Below are 21,171 nucleotides of genomic sequence, written 5' to 3' on the forward strand. Positions count from 1 at the left end.
GAGAAACATGAGATGATGGACGTCTTGTAAAACGTTGGTCACAGGAAAACTGGGCAGCCAGGCGACGACAGAGTTTGTAACGTCTCTGAAATCCAGGCTTTAAATCTACTTTTATGAGGAAACAGTTTTGTAATTGTTTCCTGGTGTGATTTTTATGCTCTGGCTTTCTTTTCTGCTGTTTGTGACTCTGGCTTATTGACATTTAATGATTTTTATCAGCTTGACTCAAGTTATTTTTGACTGTTCTTTGCTTTTTCCTGATTTTATTACCATGCTTCCTTTGTTTTTATTAACTTTTACTGGGAGCTGCTGGAATACCACTGCCTCCATCTGTTAGTGTTACTGTGTGACTTTCAGTGCTGGAGGAAGTAATCAAATACTTTACTGAAGTAAAAGTACACAATAACACAAACAAATGAACAGATCAAGGCAGAGGTATTCCAGTTCTGCTCGATAAAATCCCTGTTTTTGTCAATGGAGTCCTGGTAGAGATATATAGTGATGTTTCTGGTTAAACTAAGATCTTCCTCTTTAATAAAAAGCTCTGTCTCTGTAGGAATCAGTGTCCATACTTACTTAACATAACAATCTGAGCCTACACAGGACAAAAGAGTCTGGATGTGTTAACCAGTCAGGTCCTGCTGTGTATGTAAGTGTCTGAATGTGATCCTGAAAAACCGCTAACATGAGAAGGAGGCCACCCTTAAATGAATACCTGTGTGTGACAGGTTTACTGTGGGGGGCCCCGGTCCTCGTGCTCTGCTGCTGGATGACTGATCTATGGTGGATCCAGCAGATGTCCAGCAGCAGATTAGTGGAGCTTTACAGGGGCCACCATGTCGCCTCCTTCGGCCCACAGACTGAAATAGCAGGGTACGGCTCAACATAAAGCTCCTATACTGTCAGTGTTCACAGAGGGAGGCTGTAAAACAACTAAAATAAGATGGCACAGCCATCGTTTAAAGGTTTCATCTGTTCTAACTTAAACAGTATATTTGTTTGCTTGCAGTAATAGAGAGTATATGTCTTCTTGATTTACTGATACTTTAGATCAAAAGTTCTCTTTTTTTATTACTGTGCAGCTCAGCAGGGAAACAATGTCCAAGAAAGAAGAATCCAGTCAATTTGGTTAATTCAGACTGCTGAATATACAGGCCTCTGCCACTGGGGGGTGCTGTTGCCATTATTGTTACTCACTTCACCCGTCAGTGGTTTTAATGTTGTGGCTGATCAGAGTGTGTTTTTTGGTTTCTAAAGTTTTATTATATTTCCTCTGTGTTACAGCAGACTGGACTAGCATGAGTTGGAATCTAATTTACGTTAACTTTGCTAAATAAATAAACACTTTAGTTTTTATTGCGAAATACAATAAAAACAAACAATATTTTTTGACTAAGGTTGTTGTCAGCCTTTGTCCTAAAAGAAATTAACTAAAAAAGAAAAAAAAGGTTGAAATATGCTGAGGAGGGGGTGGGGTGCCCACTGGGAGCGCGTCTGCGTGGGTCCCAGATTTTTTGTGCTCCGCCCCTGTCCACTAAACGCTTAAACACGGAGGACCCGGAAATACACGTCACGTCTAGTCTCGAGAGTGGAATGTGACGTTTGCGGTTGTTACAGCAACGTGTAAACTCTGCCGTTGCCTGGAAACGAAGATAACGACAGGAGCAGAGCGTTAGCTGCGCTGCGCTAACTCAAAGTTATTATTAGTTTAAATAAATAAAATATAAGAGGCAGGAGGTTAAAGGAGAAGTTTAGAGGACTGACCGTGGACCAGTCTGTCACTGTGTCACCGCTGTTCACGGTGACTCAGCGCTCCGGAAGATTTTAAAGCACTTTAGCTTCAGCTCAGTGAGGAAGCTAACAGGCTAGCTTTAGTCAGTTACAGCTGTCATGTCGGCAGATGGAGGATGAAGAGCAGGAGGTGACAGAGGAGGAGGAGGACACAACAAACCCACAGCCGGGTGGAGGTACTGCAGAGAGGCCGCCAGAGGACGACACAGAGCCGGGGAGTGATGAGGAGGAGGCGCGGGTTGACAGGTCGAATCCAGGTGAGTCCACTTTGACCCCAGGTGAGTTCAGAACAGCAAAGTGCAGCTTCTTCTTCTTCTACAGCTGCAGACGTCCTGTAATGTATTTATTGAGTCTGGTGTTGGACAGGTGTAATGTTATTGTCTTCCTGTATCTCTGGTCTGTCCAGATGTGCTGGAGACTGTTGAAGAAGCTGAAACTCAGGCTGATCTGCCCGAAGACACCGAGCAGCTCAGAGAGCCTCAGACAGAGAACATCGGAAACTCTACAGCTACAGGTGAGACTGATTAACAGGTAAAATAGAAACTGGATCCTGAACAATATAAATAAACATAATAAACAGAACAGATCAGAAACCACAAATAAAGAACTCTGTATGTGGTGTACAACTGGTTTTAATAGTTTTATATGAAGGTATTCAGGTCTAAACATTTGCTCAGACCTAAAACCAGGAAGTCAAGTTAGCATGTTAGCATGTTAGCACTTCCTGTTCCCTCGTTTGTTTCTAGTTAAATGTCTGAAATAAGGTCTGTGGTTTTAACACAAGCTCAAGACATTTTCAGGTTTTATTCTCCAACATAAAATGGGTCAGTAAATCCCCCACTCCTGATGTTTGAAGCTTTTCGTGTCTTAAAAAAGGCGGTTGCTAACGAGTGTCTAAATGAGACTACAGAGGTTGTCGGGGACGTTAACATGAAAACCCATCTACTCACCAGTCCACCTTTACAGCCTCGTTGTGTTTCTACTCACGCTCTTTCAAACTCTCACTAACTTTCTAAGAAGAAAGGCTTTTGTAGAAGAGCTCAGAGCTAAATGAAATGACCAGTTGGAAGCTTAGTGGTGGAGACGTTGACGTCATGTGACCGTGGTGTAGTTGGTTTATAGCCTAACATTAGCTTCTTACTTCAAACATCAGAACAGTGGTGTTCATCTGTGAAGATGATCTGATCAACTAAACCTGAAGGATCAGAAACTTCAGACCTGGAAACAGAAACACGTCATTACTGCCGGAACTTTATTGATATGGAGTCCAGAAGAAGCTGTGGTTGCCGTGGTAACAAGGATGAGGAAAATAAAAGAATATGTTCCTTAAATACTGATACTGAGTAATTCCACTGTAAAGATAAAACCCACAGTATCAGATCTGTGGACTGTGTTTGACTTGAACCTGCAGGATGTAAACGTGCTGTAAATCTGCCACTGACAAATAATTAATATATTGGTGAAGTGAAGTGAAGTACCTGAGACGTGTTGTCCTGTTTCTAGGTAACCTGACACTTGCTTTATACAACACCACGATCAATATCTCATTAAGGCTCCAACAAGTGGACGGACACTGGAGATTTATGATGTGAAACTCGTTTACTACTGAGAATATAAAACCAATAAAATCACTTTATCAGCAATAAAACGTCACATTTTTTCTATTAATCTCATGAAAAGTGAAAAAATTTGAGTCATAAGAAACTGTCATGATTAGAACTGTGTGTCATGTCTCTGTGTGTGATCGCAGTGAAGGTGGTGCTGGTGCCGGAGGGTCACGTGATGACGGTGGCGTTCGCCATCGGTCTCAGCGTTCAGGAGCTGAAGAGTCACCTCGCCTCGGAGCTCAGGGTTCCTGTGGAGGTGCTGCAGGTCTCTCTGGACAGTACGTCTGCTTCTCCACCAACAAACACTGGGAGATGTGATTTTTTTTCTCTTTGGGAAGATGGAGATATTTCCTTTACAAAACCAGACTCCATTGACAAAACCAGGAATTTTACAGAGCAGAACACAGGAATACCACTGCCTCCATCTGTTAGTGTGTTTGTGTGACTTTCAGTGGTGGAGGAAGTATTCAGATACTTTACTGAAGTAAAAGTACCACACAGTAACATAAACAGTATTGCAGCAGCTCCTGTGTTTCTGGTTAAACTAAAAGGATCTTCCTCTTTAATAAAAAGCTCTGTCTCTGTAGGAATCATATCATCATGTTGTCAGACTCTGAGAATAAGGATCTGAGCCTGTCAGTCAGAGTTATGGAGGCACTATAAACTGTAACAAACAGCATGACTGGTTGTTGTGTTGTTGTTTTCCAGGCAGGGTGGTGGAGGAGAGGCAGAGCCTGATGGAGCTCGGCGTCCGGCCTCACGGCTCCATCCGGATGGAGATGAGCTCCACCGACCCAACCACCCACCCACTCCGCCCGCTCCGCCCCCCCGAGCATCGACAACATGCCAGACGTCATCACTGTCCGTGTCCCAACAGGTGAGATCCCCCGCCCTCTGCTCCGTCCTTCACATACTGAGACTGTAGCATCAGATAACTAGTAAAGGAAAATTCCTGATGTGTTTCCTATAAATGTGGCTGCTTCTGCTTAAGTCATGACATAAATGAAAATCCTGTTTCTTGGTCCAACTTCTCTGAGTCTCTCCCGTTTTCCAGACGCTGCAGTGCTGAGTCCGTGTTGTGGCGTCAAACTTTGTTTTTCTTATTCATTTAAAAATCAAAACTCATCAACTGCAGACATTTCCTCTTCTCTCTCTTGTCACAGTAAAAGCAGTAGAGTGACACTGAATCTTTTTTGGACTCAGATCTGTTGAAACAACACGGACTCAGCACTGCAGCATCTGGAAACAGGAGAGACTCCGAGAAGTTGGACCAGGAAACAGGATTTTCATCAGTCAACTTTGCGTTCACCACCAGACACTGAACGACTGAAACAATATAGTCTACAAAATATAAAGTGTGATACCCACTCTCTCTTTGACCTCCAGGTGACGGAGAATTCCAAGAGGTGGTGGTGGAGATCGAGCGTCCTCCCCACCAGAAGGCCTTCATGGGCGGCTACAGACACCGGCTGACGGGGGCGGAGTACCACCACGCCGCCGTCCAGACCCTGCCCAAGAGGAGACCTGACAGAGGAGTGGTCGTCTTCAGCCGTGACACACAGGTACAGAGCTTCAGATCACACAGAGAAATAAAAACACCTGAAACCAAGCAGAGAGCGGAGCTGCAGTATGGAGCTGGATGTGTGCGGTGCATTTAAAGGACACTCATTACTGCAAAACAGGATTCTCATTCAGGCGTGAGACAGAACATGACACTTCATGTGCAAATTAAACAATCTAATTACAGAGAGAGAGAAAGAGTGTAAATGAGCTTCATGAATCAGGAGACGCAAGATGAACGGTCACAGAAACACCTCCCTGCTGAGCGTCGCTTTTACAGTAATTAGATTCTGACTTCTCCTCCGCTTCAGTTTAAAACCACTGACATTGATCATCTTGTAACGATACATTGTTCTGCTGTGAAGCCTTGGTTCCTGGAATTTGTTTGGTTCCTGGAATTTGTTCCAGGAACACGACAAGGTGTTGACCTGGTCTCCAAACTCTCCAGATCCCAGTCTGATCCAGCATCTGTGGGATGATCTGGAACAAGACAGATCCATGGAGGTCGGGTCAGGAGATTTAAATAATCAGTTACTGATGCTGAGCTCATGTTTAACATTTGTACAGATCGTGTATATTAATCCTTCTGCTGTGTGAATTTAATCTAAGGATGATTTATCAGACCTCCTTCGCCCGTCAGAGGTTTTAATGTTGTCCATCCATTTTCCTCTGCTTACCCGGGGTTGGGTTGTGGTGTGGTAGCAGGCAGAGTATTCCAGACGTCCCTCTCATCAGCAACACTTTCCAGCTCTTCTCAGGATTCTTGGGGGATCCTGAGATGTTCTCAGACCAGATGGGATATATAATCTCTCCAGCAAGTTCTGGGTCTATTCCGAGGTCTCCTCCCGTTTGGACGTATCCGGAAAACCTCCAAAGGAAGGGACCCAGGAGGATCCTGATCAGACGCCCGAACCATCTCAACCGGCTCCTTACAATGTGAAGGAGCAGCAGCTCTACTCGTGAAGACTGAACCCAAACAACCTGCGGAGAAAACTCATTTTTGCCGCTCGTATCGTGGATCTCGTTCTTTCGGTCCCTACCCAGATCTCGTGATCATAGCTGAGGGTTGGACCATTGATCAACTGGTAAATCAAGAACTTTGTCTTCTGGTTCAGCTCTTCACCACAGCGGTCCAGTACAACGTCCACATGACGCTGCACCAGTCCACTTGTTGATCTCCTGCTCCATCCTATCCTCACTCATGGACAAACCCCCGAGGTTCTTGAACTCCTTGACTTCCAAAGTAAGAACTGTGTTCGCATCCTTGGCACAAAGTCAAACATGTTCTCAATTGGTGTTGGACTCTGCCAAGGTTTCCCCTCGTCTTAGATCCTGATATTCATGGACAGGATTTCAAGGTGCAGCTGAGGTGAGGAGTGAATCTGGTCTGGGAACCTCAGAATTGCATTGTTGCTCTTTGCAGATGATGTGGTTCTGTTCTGCTCTATCAGTCCAAGACCTCCAGCGTGGACTGGGACAGTTTTCAGCTGAGTGTGAAGTGGTTCTCTGCTGTAAAACAGTGGATCGTTCCCTCTGGGTGGGCGGAGAGTCGCTGAGTGAAGTGACGGTTGTGATGTTGTGTCTGATCTTTATATAATCTCATCATCATGATTTATTTGCAGGTGTTGGACGGGAACATGAACTCCTGTAAACCTGGAGTGTGATACGTTCCCTGGAAGGAAAGGTTTTAAAATCCTTCAGCTTTAATCAGACAGGAGAGTTTGTTGTTTGGTTTGAGACAGCACAGGGTGGAGGTGGTATATGACTCACTCTCCTCCACCCTCCTGCAGGTATCTCCCTCTCTCTCTCTCTCTCTCTCTAATGATGGCAGTGGCTCATTACCGATGTACATACATGAAGACACACGGTGCTGCAGTAATGAGACCTGTTGGAATCAGCTGCCCTGTGCTGTCGTTAGCTCAGTGACCTCAGTAAAGACGGTTTACACATCACAGGACTGCAGGTTTCTCTTTACAGCACATCACATATATCCACGCTCGTTATGTCAACGCTTCTCTTTAACGTTTCATTTATTAGAGAATCAGGTCACATCCACATGTTTTTTTTCTTCCTGTTTTCTAATTGTTTCCTCTGAAATACCTGAACAAAAAGATGAAAAAGAACAGAATCTAATTATAATGGTGGTGCACAGTTTGTCTTCATGAGCTGTCACAGCACAGTGACCTCTGACCTCTGGCCTCTGACTGTTAGAAAATATATTCCTGTCTGTAAACTGTCACTGGGAACATTTTTAGTTTTCCCTCAGTCATCAAGACAAGCAGGAGTCTGCACCATCAGTCCATCTCTGAGTTTGTGTGTCAGGTCTGGTACCAGCTGGTTTCAAACCTGTGGTTATTATCACAGTATCACTTTACATGTGTCTGCTGTGATAATGAAGATAAACCTGTCTGTCCACATCTTCCAGTCATCTGTAGCACTGTTTTCTGTCTGTCTTTCTGTTCAGAGTAACACCGTCTTTTTCTTTTTTAAATTTTAGAATAAAGCTGGAATAAGATTAATTTGGACCTGATCAGTGTCCTGTGTTTGTGTTCAGACTGAGGGCTGATGTGATTTAAAATCCCTCCAGTTAAAGCAACATTATGCATCGATTTTACAGTAAAATAACAGCTTCAAGATCTTTTTGATCAGATTGGGATCTGGGGAGTTTAGAGTCCAGGTCAACACCTTGGGCTGTTTGTTGTGTTTTTGTGGTGTGGTGGGAGCATTGTCCTGCTGGGGGAGGCTCCTGTTGCCATGGGGGGGGGGTCTTAATCTAGAACAATGTTCAGGATGGTTCGTGTCAAAGTAACATCCAGATGAATGAAGGACTTGAGGATTCCCAGCAGAACACTGGATTATAACAAGATGATCAGTGTCTTTGGTTTAATGTTGGAGCTGATCAGTGCATGTAAATGCACAGTTACTGTCTGGACTCTGAGATGAGAGACTTTAAAAGGTCATTGATAATTAAACATTACTCAGCATCATCAATCTGTGTCACAGGTTTGGAACATGTAGCTCATCTCCTGCAGTGAACCCGACCTGAGCTGAGGCCTCCACATGTTCACAGCTGCCCTGCATCACACAGCTCATCTCATCACCATCACACAGCTCATCTATACCATCACACACCATCACACAGCTCATCTACACCATCACACACCATCCATCACACAGCTCATCTGTCTGCAGGTCGGGAAACTCATCTCTCCTGAGGCAGAATCACAGAGTGAAGTTAATAGTTTTAACCAGGGAGCCTCATCTGTCTGATCCCTCGCTCCAAACACGGATGAATGGGTGAAATAGATTTTTCTTTCTGTGTCAGACAGTGGAGCTGAAGTCTCAGGCCCAGCAGTGTCCGGTCAACGTCTCCACCCAGATGACCGGGATCGGCTGCTACGTCTCCTGTATCAACGACAAGCTGGTCGCCCCCGGCAACTACATCAGCGCAGACGAGTGCCACGACAGGAGGCTGAGAGCCGTGGGTGAACAGTGAGTTAACTAATGTAACTCTGACCAGGGTTATATTTCTGTTAGTGACTTCCTGTCTCGTCGTGGTCCTCCCAGGTGATCTGTCTGCAGTCGTACGCTCGGCGCTGGCTGGCCCGGCAGGAGGTGGAGCGGCTGAGGAGGGAGCGGGAGCGGCGGCTGGCCTGGATGGAGCTGCAGGACAGGAGGAGGAGGGAGGAGAGGGAGGAGCAGCTGAGGGACCGACGCCAGCGCTGGATGAACCCACAGAGGAGGGAAGACTTCAACCTGCTGTACCGAGCCCTGGAGAGTGAGCAGCCATGTTGGGAGGGGGAGGGGGGGCTCACCCTGTCGACCTGCTGTGAGCGATGTTGATGGATGTTGTGTTTCAGAGTGGAGGTGTGAGGAGGAGCAGACCATCAACTCGTCCCTGTGTGGCTCTGAGAGGAAGGCGGCGCTCTGTTTGCTGCTGGAGCAGGAAGCTCAGCTCATCGCCACCATCGGACGCCATCGCATCGCCGTCCACAACAACAACTACGACAAAACCATCAGGAAGTTCCTCGACAAGGTCAGAGGTCACTGCTCCTCCCCCAACTCTCCCAATCAGAACAGAAGAGCTCCACTGTAATATCCACAGTAATGGGAGAGGTAGTTTAGCAGAAGTTGTAGTGTTATAAAGAGTTGTAGTAGTGGTAGTACTGTGGTGGTAGTAGTAGTAGTACTCACAGTATGCTGTGTTTCAGTGTGGGGCTCCTCATCAGTGGCGAGCGGCCGACGGTCGGCTGATCGAGATGGACACTCAACACACCATCAGAGCCAGAGAGCTCAGAGATCTGTACGCCAGCGTCAACGAGTTCACGGCCGCCGAGGAGCAGCGGCTTCACGTCCTGATGACACTCAAACACACCGTCAAGGTACTGTGACACATTCAGGGTCTGTCTTCCTGAAAATACATCTGTGCCTCTCTGGAGTCAGCAGCAGTGAAACACTTGAAGACTTTCTAAGGATGTGTGTTATTGGTGTGCAGGAGCATGAGTGTCAGCTGACCCGGGACATCGTGGATTTGATCGACAGGGAGGTGGACCTGATGACGAGGGGAGTTAAAGCAGCTCGTCTGGAGGGGCTGAGGAGAAGGATCTGCACCTTGTTCCTCCAGTACATCAAAACACCGGCGTTTAACCCTGAGGTGGCCAAGCTGCTGAAGGTGAGCACAGAGTCCTGCTGCTCTCAGATCAGGCGTCTGACACTCTCAGGTTTAAACTGAATATAAATTTGATCTAAAATCTTTCCTCAGGTTCCCCAGAATCCATCCAAGCTGAGGAGCGACATGTTCCTCTGCCGCAGCTGCCATCGATACCTGCGCTCCTCCGACTTCAGCTCAGCCGCCAGCGCCCGTCTGAGCGCTCGGTGCCTGGACTGCGCCGGTCTCGACAACATAGCCAGAAGCCGCGATGAGTTCTCCTGCTACAAAAACATCCTGAAGAGGCTGAGAGCTGATGAGCAGCAGCTCAACGAGGACGCTAAGATCCCCTTCCTGCTGCAGGTGATGCTTGGTGTTTTTGTTTTCTGCTCAGTTTGCTGTCATGTTTCGATAGCCCTGACGCCCCGCCGCGTGTCTCCTCAGGTGGAGGACCTGCGGTACCTGGTGAGGGTGGTCTGGGCGTCCTGCTCGGCCCTGAACGCCAGCACTGACCTGTACAACCTGGTGTTTGTCCGCTGGGAGCGGAAAAGAGACTGGAGCCCCTGGAACTGCATCCTCCTGTCCAAGGAAGAGACTTCAGCTCACATGGAGGTTCAAGACGTCCACAAGGTCTGTCAACATTTACACTCATGTCACACACACGGACTCAACTCTAACTCTACATGCAGTACATTCAGAAAGTATTCAGACCCCATGTTGCAGCCTAAAATCAATCTACAATCAATACTCCAGCAAAAAATTCATCTTTCCTTTGACACAGCTCAGATTCCTCCCTTTTCTCTTTATCATCTCAGAGGTGTTTCTACACCTTGATTGCAGTCCATCTGGGCACACATCAGTCTAAGGTCTCACAGCTGACATATCAGAGCACAAACCAAGACATGAGGTCAAAAGAACTGTCTGCAGAGCTCAGAGACAGGACAGTCTCTTCAGGAGCTGGCCCTCAAACTGAGCAGTCAGAGGAGAAAGGTCAGATACTGGAGATGGAAGAAAACAACCATCACTGCAACACTCCATCGATCTGGGCTTTATGACGGCGGTCAGACAGAAGATTCTCTGGTCTGACGAAACCAGGATTGAACTGTTTGGCCTCAGTTCTAATCATCATGTCTTGAGGAAACCAGAGAGCTATCACACTCAGGCACAGTACAAGGTAACCAGGTCTGGTGTGAGTACGCCTTAAATATAGTTCCTGAGCCACTGGAAAGTACTTTTGTGACACAAACCTCAGGCTGCTACAACCTGCAGGGTTTTCCTTAAGCACCAGCTGTCGTCAGGAAACACTTTCAGTCGACTACTTTCTCTCTGTTAGAAGTTGCCGTCTCTTTTTGTAACGTCCTAACTCTGATCTTAAACCAGATTAAGGATTTCTGTCCTCAGACGTCTGGATCTTCAGTAAACAGCTGCTCTGCACGTCCAACATCCTCACAGAGAAACATCGATCAACCTGAAACTGTTTTATTCAGAGTTTTACTGGTTTGAATCAGCTGCTCTGTTTGTTTGGAGAGGAGGAGACTCTGAGGAGGATCCAGCTCCTGATCCATCGACACTGAGGAACCTGAACCTACAGATGAAACACAAAGAGCTGTTTAACAGAGCAGTCAGACCCCCAAACTAAAAACTGAGGTTCTGCGCTGTTCACATTGTTCCCATGTCTGTCACTGTGTTTGGTCAAACTGTAAAAGCAGCTGGTAAAGTTTGTCTGACTCCAGCTGACGCAAAAACTGAGTCTGTGTGTGTGTGTGTGTGTGTGTGTTTTCAGGCGTACGAGGCGACGTTCGTCCGCAGGATCGAACACAAACACATGCTGGCTCGACGCCACTTCAGCCAGATCCCCGTCATGGCCGAGTACCTGGACTCTCAGCCCAGCGCTGCCCTGGGCAACCAGCTCGTCTCTAAGCCCGTCACCATGACAGCGAAGCACGCCGCCGACACCACGCCAGCCTTGGCTCGTTAGCAAACACCCCGTGGTTTTCTTTCTTCTGCAGCTGTTTCCACTGTCATTGTCTGTCATTTTCTAAAACAAAAACAAAAGTCTTGAATAGATGTTTCACTGTTGCTTTGACTCGTGTGCTTTTATTTTGAAACAGGATGTAGTGACGTTTACACACAGTTTTCAGAGCCTCTAAAAGATTCAGCCTGAGATCATCTTAGAGGAGGTTTAATAGCAGTGATGTATGCAGAGCTCGAGGTGGCAGCGACTCTGTCTCTCTCATCATCAGCAGATAATTCTCTCTCTCTGTGTCTGTTGACATTTCCCCACATTACATTATTGTCCTCATGATTACAGGTGTCATGGCGTGCTCCTGCATGCTCTGGGCAAATATAGATTTAGTCTGATTTACAGAATGTTTAATAAATTATAACCACACTGCAAGATGATGATGATATAAACACACATGGTTTCCTCACAGTTAAATGGTTTATTATTTAAACTCTTTTAAATTCCACCGGAGGCTGACATCTGAGCAAACATCTGAGATCTGTCACACTAATGTAAAATTATGGAAATGAAATATATATTAGAGGAGGGCCCAGTATTTTAGTAATTTATATATTTCCAACTTGTAAACATTCATATCCTGTGTTTTAAATTTGGGCTTGTTTAATGCAAATATCACAAATCGTGATAAACTGATTATAACGTATCCCTAATGTTTTGTGTTGTCTTGTAAATTCTGCACAAAAAGTAGGACACCACATGCACCGGGGTCAAAATGAAACATCAGTATCCACGACACATGAGCCTCTGAAGGAGCGGGAATAGTTTCTTAGTACAGTTTTACGTTTGACACCGCTTTGTGCAAATTATTACAAACTGTCTACAAGTTATTATTGATTCTTAGTGACTTCTGGTCAATTCAGTCCAGCACAGACAGGTCCAGGACATGTTTGGCCTAGCTTAGCATAAAGACTGAATGTAGAGGGAAACTGCTAGCTTAGCTCCATTAAAAGTAAAGAAATCCACCCTCCAACGAATCAGCTCCAACTGTTCCTCCTCTAGAACTCATTCAACTCAAACATTAACACATGTAATCCACTCATATTGCCCCTTTAAAGTGCCATAAACTATAGGCTGTGTGTCATTATTATCTCACCTTTATGTTGGTGCAGAGATAACTGGCGGTTACTACACAGGTTCAGTGTCTTGCTCAAGAAAACTCCAGCAGATATGGACACACAACCTGCGACCTCCAACAGTCTGAGGCTGGAGTGTCTGAAAAGAAGGTCAGGCTGACACTACGTTCCAGTCGGCCTAACAACGAGCCAATTATCACCTGCTGTAAAGACTCTCAGCTTAACAACCGTGGCATTACAACAGGAACCAGAAGGAGAAAAGAGGAGAAAGAAAGAAAAGAAAATGCTCAAGAGGTTGAAGAAAGGATTGTGGAACTATCGGAATGTCATCCTGATCGTCCTCATACCGCTGCTGCTGCTTCCTCTTCCAGTTGTTGCTGGGACAAAGGTGAGTTTCTTTTGCATTATCCATAACTTCATGAATCAGAGTAAACTGAAGGTTCATCTTATCACTGCATTCACCTTTGTTGCCACTGCACACATTCACCTACAGTATCATCTCTGCATTGCATCTGTTATAGAAATCAATCTAATCAGTCAGAGGTGTGGGAGTTGTTTTACTTGGGTTTTGCTTGAGGGCATCTCCAATCTCTGTAGCTCTACAGAGCTTTTCAGCCTCTATTAGCTCCTGTTTTTTTATGGTGCATTTATAATAAGGGTTTATACACTAAACGTTCTATACACTAACATTCTCACCTGCCACCCAGGTTTTTATGTACAAATTAAAAGACTGTGCAATGGAACAGGTAGTTGGAAACGCACCTAGACAAAGATCGAGACGTTGAAGAGCAAGATATTTTTCTCAGTAATTGTGAGATGAAACCAGTTTACTCATGACCCCTGTTATCGCTCATGTGTGCGAGATAATTAGAAAACCACAGGAAAAGAAAATTGAAATAATGTGGTTTTCCCACTCATTTTTCTTGAAGTGACATCTGGTGGACATTAAAGGAACTGCAGCTGGAGACTTCAACATTCAGCTGTGTGGTTGCTGATTGGTTTTTCTCGTTATGTACTTTTTATGTCAAACTGATAAATGTTTTTTTCCTTTACAGTCTTATTTCAGCATTATCTGTGTTTTGTTGCTGTAGGAGGCAGAATGTGCATTTGTGTTGCTGCTGATGGCGACGTACTGGGTGACGGAGGTGATTCCTCTGTCCATGACCGCCATGCTCCCCGCCATTCTTTTCCCCATGTTTGGCATCATGAAGTCCTCGAGTGTGAGTCCAACTCTGTTAGCAAAGCAGTTTCAACTTAAAGCAGCTATAATCAATACTACAACAGCAATGAATCAAATAACATCAAGTGTTTCATTGTGAAAGGTATCACTCGTAGCGATAAACCTACTGAGAAACCTACCCATAATCTTCTTGGTTTTAATTCCAGATCACTCTTTAATTCAGCTTTATTGCTTTGGTTCACTCTCATGGCTCTCATCATATCTGTGCTGTTAAGTTTGTATCTGTTTCTCCTCCAGGTGGCGAAGGAGTACTTTAAAGACTTCCACTTCCTGTTGGTCGGCGTCACCTGCTTCGCCACGTCCATCGAGAAATGGGGTCTCCACCGCAGAATCGCCCTAAGGCTCGTCACCATGGTGGGAGTCAACCCCGCATGGTGAGCCACCTTCCTCTGCGTAAATTATTGGAAAACAAACAATTGCTCATCACTAATGACGGTATGAAAAGATGGAGGACATGACAGCTCTGACCTCCGTGTTGTCGTCTCCAGGTTGATGTTGGGCTTCATGACCGTCTGTGCCTTCCTCTCCATGTGGGTCCAGAACACCTCGGCTGTGACAATGGTGATGCCCATCGTGGAGGCCGTTCTCCAGCACATCCTGAAGGCCAAGGAGGGCGGATGTGCCGGGCAAGACAACCCCAACCTGCAGCTGGATGGTACCTGGGTTTAGAGGCCTGACCAAGAAACCAACATGTAGACAGACATAAAGCTGATGACAAACAACAGTCAGCAGCTAAACTCACACAAAGTTCTGTAGAGAAAAGTCAGAATGATATAATTGTCACTGTCAGCATCACACTGGTTGATTGCCATGAAATTACCTCTCAGAATAGAAACACGGTGCCATAGGAATAGAGAGACGTTGACAGCACTCTATTTATTATTTTGTTATTTTTGCAGAAACTGACGACCATATTGAAATTGTGAGGTAGGTTACAGATTGTGTTTTAAATGCTCACTGCTGTCCTGCTCTGTTGCCTTCACTGTCCCTCTGGGTTCTGGGTGTTCTAGGTTCTTGTTGTTACAGTACATCCGGTTCCACATTAATACTACGTTCCTCTGTTTCTCAGTGACGAGAAGCTTCCAGATGGTTCTGAAGACACAGTTCAGGTACAGCCAGTGTCACAGCCTGCTGCAGCTCAGGTACTACAACCTCTAGAAACAGTAGTACTGATGCTGGTACTTACAGTTCTACTACTGTGGTTCAATGCTAACATAATGGTACTACTACCACTTCTACTTGTGTAATTAGTACACACGATGACACGTTTTGTCTTGCAGGCTGCAGCTCCCAGCAGGAGTAAGCATGACCTTATGGTTTGTAAAGCCATTTGCATCAGCATTGCCTACTCCTCCAACATCGGAGGCATCACCACGCTGCCGGGAACCTCGCCCAACCTCATCTTCTCCGAGTACCTCAACCAGTGAGTGGTTCATCAGAGAGAGGGGAATAAAATAATAAGGAAGAGAATGACGTAACAGAAGTGTCTTTACCTTCAGGATTTACCCAAACTGCAGCTGCATTAACTTTGGGAACTGGCTGCTGCTGTGCCTGCCCATCAGTGTAATCATGCTGCTGCTGACATGGATCTGGCTGCACTGGCTCTTCATCAGCTCAGAGTGAGTGTCAACATCTGTAACGCTAATCAGGAGAAGAACTACTTAAATGAACTTAAATTCATTGTGTTAAAAGAAGAAATCTTGCAGAGACACTGAATATATGTGTAACATTTGATATAATCTCAGAGCTCCATGACACCTGCTTTCATTTCACCACAACCTGAGGCTGAGACATGAGTGTGAACGCTAATGTTAGCATTAGCATTGTGCTGGTGTCAGACAGGTTAATGACGAGCGCCACTGACCTTTGCACATGCTCAGTAATCTTCCTCGTTAGCTGGTCGGTGGCCGTGTGCTCTCAGTGTGCTTTTAACCAATCACAGTCAATCATGGAGTTCACTGTGAACGTTTCCCTGTCGCTTATCAAAAATATAATCTGTGTATGCTGGATACACACACACACACACACACACACACACACAGCTTCAGGTTCCTGTGGAGATGTGGAGGAGAGAAATCTGAGAAAGAGAGAGCAGCAAGAAAAGTGATAGAAGACGAGTACAAGTCGCTGGGACCCATGAGGTAATCACTCATTTATTCATTCATTCATTTACTTAATTAATCAGTTCATTTATTTATTCATTCATGTAGCATGTTCCTGTTTGTGTCAGTTACAGGTGCATTCATTTCACAGTCAGATATGTGTTCATTCATTTACTAATCAAATCTGTTATATGTTCACTCAGTCATTTATAGTTACGGTCATTTGTTGATGCATGAATTTATTTATTCAGTTATATGTTCAGTCATTCATACATTCACACATTTATTTACTTATTTGTTCACCCATTCATACATACATGTAGTAATTCATTTATTAAGTTTAAATGTCCATTCATTCATTCTTTTATTCATTCATTCACTTGTTCCATCCATTCATTCAATAAGCCAGTCAAATGTTCATTCATATGTTCATACATTCATTCACACATTTATTTGGTTAAATGTCTGTTCATTCATTCATTCTCTCCAGTTCTCAGGAGATCTTCACTGGGGTGATTTTCCTGGTGATGGTTTTGTTGTGGTTGACCAGGTCTCCAGGTTTCGTGCCGGGCTGGGCTTCCCTCTTCCCTCAGTGAGTCACATTCATTCATTCATTCATTCATTCAGCTCACTGCTAGTTTGTTTTGTCTCAGTCCCACACACACACCGTCCTGCTGCCATCAACACTCACTGCAGCACCAAATGTAGATTCATTCGCTGCTGAAAATAGTCCCCAATAAATTCACTGTTTCCTCCTCCAATAAGTAAAAGTATTGATCCTTTTGGAAACAACATTAAATATTCAGTTCAATGGAAATAAAACATGTCTGACGATCGATCTTTTTTTCCTGCTCTTGTCTTGAGCAGTAACTCAGGCTACATCTCCGATGCCACTGTGGCTCTGCTGCTGGGTCTCCTCTTCTTTATCGTACCTGCCTATGGACCCTCCAGAAAATACGGTAACTACACAAAACATCACTATATATCACTACCAGACTCCATTAACAAAAACAGGAACTTTACTGAGCAGAACAGGGGCTGCTGATATTCCACTGCCGCCATCTGTTAGTGTGTTTGTGTAAATTTGGGTTAAATTCTGTTCAGAGACAGCTTCTGTCTTTTAGAAAAGACGTGAGCAAGATATTTTTCATCCCTCTCCATCCAGCGGCCATGATCTCCTGGAAAGAGTTCCAGGCCTCGATGCCGTGGAAAGTTGCCCTGCTGGTCGGTGGAGGCTTCGCACTCGCTGAGGGCACAAAGGTAAACTGGACTTCATACATTCATCGTAGGTTCCTCTGTGTAGAGGTGAGTTATTGAAGCTTTTGATTTTGCACAAATGTGTCAAATACAAGATGTGATCAAAAAGTTCTGAGACTGCAACTGTAACAAGCAAAAACAGTAACTGATTTAAATTTGGCTTCCATTCCCTTCGGAGTAGTCACCTTGTGCAGTGATACACTGCTGTCATCACTCACTGATGTGACCTGGAATACTGACTCAGGCAAGTTACTGCCTGCACATTTAGCGTGCACACGCTCGCTCAATCTTGGAACTTTTTGCACCTCATATGATTAAAAACTGACATTCTTGAAATTTCTACAACTTCCTGAAACAATATATTAACTCTTTCAAAAGGAGGCATCCCCTCCTGCTTTGAATGAATAGATTTACATTTATGGGAGAAGATGTAGCTACAGCTAGCAGCTGGCTGCTAACGTAGCTTAGCACAAAGACTGGAGGAGAAACAGCTAGCTTGGCTTGATCCAGATGTGACAAAATCAACCTGTAAAACTTGAGGAAGTCACTGCTTCCAAAGACAAATATTTATCCCACCCACAACACCACAACTTGTTTTTACACAAGCACTTCTCCATGCTAGCTACAAGGTTGAGTTTTAGAGTTTATGCTTGTCCTTGTTTACAAATTTAATGAACAAAATAAAGGACAGGATGACACAGATGAAACACAAAAATAGCTTTGAGATACACAAGAAATACTTCTGAGGAGACTGATGGGCCAGTCTAAATTCTGAGACTTTAAAGATGACACTGAAGTTGTTATGCTGGTCTGCTCAGGTAAGTTGTAGTTAAACAGAGATGTCCTCGCTCAGCTGCCTTTAAACGTTGATCAAGTCACTCTCCTACAACTCATTATAAATGAAAGGAACTTTAATGGAACCCGCACTGCAATGGTTTTCAGTCTCTGCTCAGCACGGCGTGACAATGTGTCTGCAGAGTGATTTAGAATAGAAATTAACTAAAAGCAGAATCACAAAAAAATAAAATCATTATTTGTTCAAAAGCTGCCTGTTGATTTGTTGGTCATTCTGAACTGCAGGAATCAGGCCTGTCATTGTGGGTGGCCAAGCTGATGACACCTCTGGGTGATCTGCCAGTCTTGGCCACGATCGCTGTCGCCTGCATCATCGTCACCATGGTAACAGAGGTGGCTAGCAACGCCGCCACCATCACCATCTTCCTCCCCATCCTCTCTCCTCTGGTAGGTTCTTGTAGGTGTTGTAAACTGATGACTGACCGACGGAACATAGAGAATCAGGAGGCAGCTGCAGCAGACATATCTACACCCTGAGAACAACAGAGTTGTATTGCACTTAAATTAAAATTCCACTGGACAACTGCAGTATAAAGACTGCACCTTGGTGTTGGATCAAGCTAAAATACACTGAAGCTCTTCTCCTTTTAATGGTTAGATAAGACTTTTATTGTCATTATAGTTGTAAAATGAAACTCTGCTGCTCTTTGGTGGTCTTGATGAATTCAGCCTGACTTCTCTCAACAGACTCCTTCACAGCAGTGAAGACCTGAACACCTTCTGCTGTTTCTCTGTCTGCATCTTCTTCACTGAGCTCTTGATCTCCTGAAGCTTCAGTTGTCTCTTTTGCATCATCTGCTGAATTTCATCCTCTGTCTTCCATCAGTCTCATAGTCGAAAACCATCCAGAGCATGTAGACACATATGACACACATCAGACATATCAGGATCCTCAGTTTGGTTCCAGTGCAGACGTCACAGGGAACTTCTCCTGGTTTGGCAGCTTGTTGCTCTGAGCTGCTGCTGCTGGCTTTCTGTTGAGCCGACTGTCTGAACTGAGCAGCCATCTCAGAGATGAAAGTATTGACCCTCAGCTCAGGTCTCATGTTGAAAAACCTTTTACAGTTGGGACACTGGCAGGGGACGTTAATATCCCAGTGTTGTGTGATGCAGTTTCTACAGACGTCGTGTCCACATGGTAATGTGACTGGATCAGTGAAGACATCCAGACAGATGGAGCACAGAAACTGATCCTCAGTCAGCAGACAGCTGGCAGCAGCCATATCTACACACTGAGGATGGAAAGTGAAAGAGTTTGTTGTTATATTAAAAAATCTTATATTAAAATCCCATGGGACAGCTGCAGTATAAAACACAAAGAGAGGAACTCTGTGTCTGAGTAGAAAAAAATGAATCCTGTTGAAACAGTAAATATCATACACTATACTCACTGTGTGAATCAGAGAACCTGAACTGCACACCTGCTGTTAATCTTCAAACTTCAGCCGTATGTAATAATATGACACAGATGCTCTCCCTCCTCTAACCTCAGCTCTGTAGGTGGTGTCAATGATCCAACATTTAGTAAAAAATTAATTAACTTTGGCTCAGAGTACCTGTGGATCACACCTTTACACAAAACAAACAAAAAAACAAACAAGTCAGTGCAAGATTTATAAAGTCTTACTTTATCTTTGGGTCAATGAGCTGCTAGTCTCCCTTTACAGTCCCTTTGTTAGCCTCCATCTGTAATGTTAAAGTCCAAAGTTCAGCTCACAGTTTGGCCTGTAACTGTCATGTTGACCAGTGGGGAGTTAGCTGACTGGTAACATCCAGTCATACTCACCCAGGTGTACAGACCTGCTTTACAGCCTCACAGTTCTCATGATTATGCTGCCAAAACCAAACTGCCACATTCTGCTGCAGCTCCTCAAACACCTCGCCCCTAATGTTCATGTTTCCCTGACTGTAAACTAAGACACACCTTATTATCTTTTGACCATCAGATGTTTGTGTCTGTGGTCATGAAAGGTGCCTCTGAAAGGTTTGCCCCCTTTGTGGAGGTTGGCATCTACAGAGATGTTCATTACATAAACACGTCTTTAAACTGACCTGAGTACACTGAATCACCACGGTGACTGAACACATCAGTAACTTTTAGCAATGGTGCTCCACTTACTGGTGACTGGAGCCACTTACATGCTTCACTTTCTGGTTAAAAGACTGTGAAAGGATCAGACTGAACATACAGATAGACAGTATTATGTTGCAGAAGTGATTTTAAGTTCTTAGTCTTAGTGTAATGTCCTTTTAGCACACAGATAGCAGGCAAACAAGCTAATGTTTTCAAGCTAACTAGCTAAGTTTGCTAGCTCAAAGACTTTGACCTTCGATCCCTGAAGAAGTTAGATATTTTTGTATTTTGTAAATATATTAGAAGGTTGTCAAGAAACCAATCCAACCTTGTGTTAGTCCTGCCCACCTTGAGTCGGCTGTTTTCTGATGTTACTCTGAAGAATGGAAGGATGACATCTGGATGTGGGAAGAGATGGACCATTGACGATCCCACTTTGATCACAAAGCATTAACACATGATGTCTGTGTGATTTGTCTTTCTTCAGGCTGAAGCCATCCACGTGAACCCGCTGTACGTCCTGATCCCCACCACCCTGTGCACATCCTTCTCCTTCCTGATGCCGGTGTCCAACCCGCCCAACGCCATCGTGTTTGCCTACGGACACTTCCACATCATGGATATGGTGAGTCCTGTGGTACAAATACAGAGTTAGTTACAATCCTGCATGTGTTCATCTGTACCTTCCATGTCTGATCGTCTCTGCAGGTGAAGGCGGGGCTTGGTGTTAACGTGATTGGCGTCCTTGCCGTCCTGTTGGCCGTGGCGACATGGGGAGTACCACTATTCTCTCTGGATACGTACCCTGACTGGGCGCCGGTCCTCCCCGGTTTTAACTCCACAACACCTTGACAGTGGCTCCACAGGAGTGGTTCTCAAGGTGAGGCTCTGGGGCCTCCAGGGACCTCTGAGGGGCTCTAAGGAGCCTTCTTAGGTTA

The 21,171-nt window shown here is 44.9% G+C and overlaps 2 protein-coding genes across 2 annotated transcripts; both read left to right on the plus strand.

The window, feature by feature from the left end:
* Nucleotides 1-1,594: 1,594 nt before the first annotated feature.
* iqub (IQ motif and ubiquitin domain containing) lies at nt 1,595-12,244 on the plus strand. Its single transcript, XM_018705043.2, is given in 14 exon segments — nt 1,595-2,048; nt 2,198-2,305; nt 3,542-3,676; nt 4,107-4,234; nt 4,236-4,275; nt 4,785-4,960; nt 8,284-8,439; nt 8,526-8,736; nt 8,819-8,994; nt 9,170-9,340; nt 9,454-9,630; nt 9,721-9,969; nt 10,051-10,236; nt 11,390-12,244. Coding segments are annotated over 14 exon segments (2,256 nt in total). The 5' UTR covers nt 1,595-1,900; the 3' UTR covers nt 11,585-12,244.
* Nucleotides 12,245-12,868: 624 nt separating this feature from the next.
* slc13a1 (solute carrier family 13 member 1) lies at nt 12,869-21,171 on the plus strand. Its single transcript, XM_051073186.1, has 15 exons — nt 12,869-13,093; nt 13,797-13,925; nt 14,183-14,319; nt 14,434-14,600; nt 14,845-14,872; nt 15,015-15,087; nt 15,226-15,368; nt 15,445-15,564; nt 15,988-16,086; nt 16,538-16,639; nt 16,915-17,006; nt 17,213-17,307; nt 18,385-18,546; nt 20,721-20,858; nt 20,942-21,171. Exons 1-15 carry the CDS (start codon nt 12,989-12,991, stop codon nt 21,083-21,085), a joined length of 1,734 nt encoding a protein of 577 aa, XP_050929143.1. The 5' UTR covers nt 12,869-12,988; the 3' UTR covers nt 21,086-21,171.

The sequence above is a fragment of the Lates calcarifer genome, linkage group LG10 (genome assembly GCF_001640805.2).
Source record: "Lates calcarifer isolate ASB-BC8 linkage group LG10, TLL_Latcal_v3, whole genome shotgun sequence".
Classification (NCBI taxonomy): domain Eukaryota; kingdom Metazoa; phylum Chordata; class Actinopteri; family Centropomidae; genus Lates; species Lates calcarifer.